This window comes from Chaetodon trifascialis, chromosome 19 (assembly GCF_039877785.1).
Source record: "Chaetodon trifascialis isolate fChaTrf1 chromosome 19, fChaTrf1.hap1, whole genome shotgun sequence".
Taxonomy (NCBI): domain Eukaryota; kingdom Metazoa; phylum Chordata; class Actinopteri; order Chaetodontiformes; family Chaetodontidae; genus Chaetodon; species Chaetodon trifascialis.
In genome coordinates, this window is record NC_092074.1 from 11,739,835 (window position 1) to 11,745,790 (window position 5,956).

General features: G+C 42.5%; 1 protein-coding gene across 1 annotated transcript; it reads right to left on the reverse strand.

Moving 5' to 3' along the window:
* Nucleotides 1-4,469: 4,469 nt before the first annotated feature.
* Nucleotides 4,470-5,742, reverse strand: tcf21 (transcription factor 21). Its single transcript, XM_070987865.1, has 2 exons — nt 5,326-5,742; nt 4,470-4,559 (listed from the first exon to the last, which is right to left on the reverse strand). Exons 1-2 carry the CDS (start codon nt 5,740-5,742, stop codon nt 4,470-4,472), a joined length of 507 nt encoding a protein of 168 aa, XP_070843966.1.
* Between the last annotated feature and the right edge of the window lie 214 nt (nt 5,743-5,956).

Below are 5,956 nucleotides of genomic sequence, written 5' to 3' on the forward strand. Positions count from 1 at the left end.
GCAGTCAGTGACAGCGAGCTGCAGCTCCTCAGACACAAGGTGGACGACTTGCAGGCTCAGAGCACAGCACAAGACGTTGACCTTACTTCTGTAATGAACAGGATGAACTCAACTGAGCACCGAGTGGATCGCCTGATCAAAGAGAGTGCGAAGGTGGCATTTTATTCTGCTTTGACCAACTCAGGAGGTTTAGGCCCTCACAACACTCCCACAGTCCTGAAGTTCAGCAAAGTCTTCACCAATGTTGGCAACGCCTACAGTCCAACCACTGGCTTCTTCACTGCACCTCTGAAAGGAGTGTACTACCTCAGGTTTACAATATGTGGTCACACAAACGATGGCAGCATGGGAGTGCAATTATTCCATAACGGGAAATCCGTAGTGTTTAATTTGCAAAGCAAGCATAAAGAGTATTTTGAGTACCTGTCAAATGCTGTTATTCTAGAGCTGGATGTCGGGGACGAGCTACATTTGGTCCTCCCTGAGAACAGTGCCATCTTTGATAATATAAACAATCACAGCACATTTAGTGGCTTCTTGCTTTTCAGTGTGTGATGCTAGTCCAGTAAAATTTGGAACGATCCATCCAAAAGAAATAAATGAGAAACAAAATGAATCATTACTGTATTGTCATTTTTGTTATCCAACGCTTGTCTTATATTCTGTTTTCCACCAAATGTGTTTAAACTATATGGGAACTATTACTCATATGTCCAGTTTCACAGTATGAAAATCACTGGTCAGTGTAACACTCTTATGGGTATTATAGGGATGCCTGCAGATGATTGTCATGTACCTTATATTTTGTCCAGAAGATGGCAGTCTTAGGACACTGCACACACAGATAGATGTGTAAGGGAGGGGTCTGGGGAGAGCTTTTGGGGAGTACTGACATGAGATGAATACACAGTGATGTAACATAAAAGAAGGAGTGATGAGTTGTTTTCTGCAGAGGGTGGAGATCTTCACAATCACATCTTCAGGATTAATAACTTTAGTGAAGAAAAAAAAACAAAACAATAAACTGTCTCTATTGGCTCATATCTGTCCAATATTTATGTATTGACAGACAGACAGACATGGTGGAATGTGCAGTATAAACTGTTGATTATAGCCTTCAGACTATTGCTCTGCACTGGACATGTCACCATGACAGTCATGCCAGGGTAAAGAAAGTGATCTGAAGGAACTGTGAGGGCAGATGGGAAACATGATGGGATCAGCTGGAACACAGTGTGATCCCTTTCCTCCCCTCCGTCAGCGGACCCTTTTTCACATCACGGTTTGGGCAGCCGTCCAACAAAACAATTAGCAAGTATGGGAATCCCGACCCCTCTCTCATGCAGACCCCCTCCCTTCCCAATCTCCCTTCCTCTCTCGCTCTCTGCAGCTGGCCCCAGGAGTGAGGCGGCCAAGTTTATTCTCTCCTCGGTGGTCCCTTTGAGGTGGCGGCGAGGCCCCTGCCATGCTGCCGCTGATGTATTAGGTGAGGATCCTTGAATAGATGTTGGTGGGACTCTTTTATTACCGCAGTACTCAATCTTATTGTCCCTGTTAAAAGATAGTTGGTACTGTCCTTTTCGCACAGGCAAAGTGAAGCGAATGAGCGAACAGTGGTGGAGTGTAACTGCAGTATGTGCATTTACTCTGGTACTGTGCTGAGGTACAAAATTAAGGCACCTCTACTTTACTTGACTATTTCTATTTTCTGCTACTTCATAATTCTACTCTATAGTTCTTAGAGAAATATTGCACTTTTTTTCCACTACACTTGTTTGGTAGTCACTACCTACATTCACATAAATAATTCAAAATATAATTTAAAAAATACATTTGGATGCATAAGACTTTATTGATTGATACCCGGCAGTATTTATAGTGAAAAATAAACTCCACCTTTAGCAACTGCAGCATTAAAGTAATGTAGCCACTGACGCATCAATAATTACAATTCCACAATCTAAGATATGTCATTCTGAAATGGACCATTCTGCATAATGAGGACTTTTTGTACTCTAAGTAAAAGCTAACACTTTCATATTTTTACTTCAGTACTAGTAGTAGTAGTACTACACTGTGGCTTTGCTACTTTGGCTTAAGTAAAATATCTGAGTAGCACCATTGTGACTATGTGTGATTAAAATCAGCCACGTCCCTCCTGCTAGTCTCTGGAAAATCGTCCTGATGACAAAGCAAAATTAGCACATAAGCACTCAGTGATAAAGTAAATATCTACATGACAACTGAGAAAACTGTTCTGTTGGTGAAGACCATGAGATGCTGTAAAAAGCTGAAACAAGCTAGTAAGTAGAGCTTGAGTTTGTAAAACCACTATGTCAATAATAATAATAATAATAATAATAAATCTGTTTCAATACAGCTGAAATATTAAACACTGGTTATTGGTGAATACGGAAACATTCATCTTATTAAACTTTGTTTGTGCTCACCATTGGTTGAAGACATATTCAGAACATTTCCTTAGCAAAAGAAGCAACGTTTCTAAAAAATCTTTAAACAAAACAAAACAAAACAAAACAAAAAAACTCTGACACACAAGTGAAAGTCCAGCATACAAAATATTCTTGAGTAAAAGCAGAGAAAAGCAGAAGTCCTCAATAGGAAGCAAAATGATTAAAGGCAGTGTTAGATTATTGGATTGTCATTACTGAGGCAACATTTTAATGTCTCGATGCACACCTGCACCATAGCTCCCCACTGAGGTCATGTCTTTGGTCATTTTTCTGGGAATTTGAAGGTTTTACTTTAATGACCTAAGGGGAGTTTGCACTGTCAGATTAAAATAAGATCATTCTTATTTTTGACTAATTCCTAGTTGGATGATAGATGGAGGGTTCTTTATTACCACTTTATCTCAACATTTCCTATTATTACAAGCTTGGCTGTGGCTATGCTCTGAAATATAATGAACTATGGGCAGCAGACAAAGTGTACTTAAGAAAAAAAAAAGACATGCGTTACCGAGTAAATGTTTTGTTCCCATTCTGCACAAACTCCTTAAATATGTAATGAAATGCAGTTTTTCCTCTTTTTAAAATGTTACAGATTTGTGTTTTTGCAGGTTATATGCCTCCTTAGAATTTAACCAGTGCGCGTGAGGGCCAAGAGGGAGAGAGACGGAGAGAGAGAGAGAGAAAGCAGAGGGATCCCGTGCAAAGAAAAATGGTGATCTACCATGTGAACACTTCTGTAGCAGGATCCGCCTTTACTTTCAGGCCTAATAAACCACAATGGGAGAGAGAGAGAGAGAGAGAGAGAGAGAGAGAGAGAGAGAGAGAGAGAGAGAGAGAGAGAGAGAGGCCGTGTGTCAGAGCGCATAAATAACTGTCGGCCTGATGTAAACACAGCGGTCACAACCCGAGCGAAATCAAACAACTTGTCTGGACGGGATTAAAGCTCAGCGCGCAGGTTTGCTCCAACTTTCAAAACGGCTCAAATTCGGCCGCTCCTGATTGGATGGACTATTAAGGATTCAGCCAATGAGTGAGCGCATGACGGTTAATTAGCCTGAATGTATAAGGCTGGCTAAAAGTCCCATTCTCGCGGTGATAGCTTGCTGTTCCAGAAAATAAACTAGGTCATCATAAGATACGTTGTTATTCATATTAATTAAAGATAAATCTTAATATAATTTATGGACTGCCAATGAGCTGTTACGGCCTTTCAGAGCATCCAAACGTGACATTATCAGCTGATTCTAAATCTTTTCGTGGATTTATCAATGGAATTGGAAGAGAGGCCGACTTAATTTGACTAGTTTATACTACAAGAGCTCGAACTGCTTTTAGACTCCAAATAATCTTTGAAGGCAAACGTTTGTTTATGTAATGACAACCACGTCCACTGTTATCTTTCAGAAACAACAGAGAGAGACTTATCTGCGCTGCGCCTCGCTGGTGCTCAGGCTCTGCTTTTCTGAAGGAGTGGAGCGATAAGAGGGGTGAGTGGGTCAAAGCTCGGGCCCACACACGGGAATAAAACACCATTCAGCTGAATTAAAAAAATAAAATAAAATAAAAATCAGTAGACGAGGTGTAAAAGTGATACAAATATATTTTATATACATGTAATCTGTACAACCATTTGAGACAGAGGACACTTGAGCTTTTCATGTGCGCATCCATCCATCATAATGCAGCCGCCAAAGCAGGCCTGCATGGGTACAAAAATGCATCTGCAGAGTATAAAAAAAGCGATTTGAAGCAGTCTATCTTTGAACCAGCAAAGACAACGATAAGTGACAGAATGCATTTAAATAAAATCTGATTTCTCTTTACGGGAACGAAAGGAGAGCTCTCCGTTATTCCCACTCAAAGTCTGCGGAGATGAGCCGTGCATTTCAGTCACTATCTTTTTTTTTTTTTTCTTGGTTTGATTTGGTTTCGTTTTTTTCTTCTTGGAAAAATCATCGTTCCCTTTCACCGTGCAGAGGAGTCCGCTTGGTTTCGTCAGGACGCCGTTGTTCCACATAACCGCGTTGTGTTCAGCATCTCCTTCAAGTCGTTCTCCGGCTTGCCAGCGACCATGAAGGGCCACGTCTGCGGAGGAACACACGGTCAGTCAGGACAAAGAGAGGATTCATCACATCATTACATCCAAGTCAAACAAAATTTCGGAACAATTATGCGTCGATGAATCACCTGGAAGGATCGAGTGAATAATGAATAGCACCAGATGTTCATGCATTGAATTAATCAGGCCTAGAAACAGCTGTAATCATCTGATCTGTAACAGCTTTGTGGTTTTATTATTTAGAAATCCTGCTTCACAGTGAGTTTAATTTTAATGTTTTATCTAATGTAACACTTTTTTTTGTCATAGTCAAGAAATGCAGCGACATGAGATATTGCGCACTCACTGAAGTTATTTGAAGGCAATGACATGAGGCCTAACGCTAATCTGCGTCCTTACAAAAATCACAGGCCTTTAATTTCTGGGATGATCTTAATTCTTTAAACATGATGATGCCCCCTAGCTCTAATTTAAGCCACACTCCTTACCCTGAGTCAGATTTTGCTGAAAAACACTCAACATTAATAGGAATTGTTTTCATCTCTCATGCACCTGCTTCTCCCTGATTTGTGACTTTGGCGATCTTCCTCCTGTGAGGCCGAGCAGCAGAGGGCAACCCAGGTTCAAGTCCTCATCAGTCTATTTCATCACATTTGCAGGCTGCAGTAAAAGTTGCTCAGTTATAGAGTTGATAAATATATTTCTTCAGAATTTGTAGAGGTTTCACTTTAACTTTCCTTCACTCAGATTTGTTTTCTATTCCCCCCCTCACACTCTATCCCCCACTCTCACCAGGTTAACGGGGTGGATAAATCCGTTTTCATATTTGTCGTTGGCCAGTATCTGCCGGAGGTGCGCGATGTAACTGGACGCCAGGCGCAGCGTGTCCAGTTTGGAGAGCTTGGTGTCCGGTGGTACCCAGGGTAAGGTGGTCTTCAGCCGGGAGAAGGCTTTGGACAGGACGCGCATCCTGGCTCTCTCCCGGGCGTTGGCAGCGTTCCTCTGGACATGCTTGCCCTCCTGCTGCGCCACACCCTTGGGTGCCGTTTTCCGGGACGCCGTCTTCCGTTTCTTGCCCGGCGCGTCGTTTGCGCCTTCGCAGTTGGAGCTCTCCTCCGTGCTCTCGTTGGAATCTTTACCGGAGGAGCCAAACTTCAGGATGCCGTCCAGGAGCTCGTCGTCGACATCGCTGAGAGACCCGGTGGACATGGTAAACTGTCTCCAGCTGGAGCGGGCTCAAAACATGGGAGCGGGAAAGGCAGGACGGGAGTGAACAAGATGGACAAACACACGCCTTGGAGATGATTTCATCAACTGCTGACTATGCGTGAAGAGAGCGATGGAGCAGAGCTTTTATCTCCATGGCTGGAGAGGGCGTTACCTCATGTTGGGAGGAGACACTGGTGCAGATCTAACATGAGGG

Coding starts and splice junctions, on each gene's coding strand:
- tcf21 (XM_070987865.1), bottom strand. CDS start 5,742: ATGTCCACCGGGTCTCTCAGCGATGTCGACGACGAGCTCCTGGACGGC. Junction 4,560..5,325: donor TTATCCACCCCGTTAACCTG/GTGAGAGTGGGG, acceptor GTTCCTCCGCAG/ACGTGGCCCTTCATGGTCGC.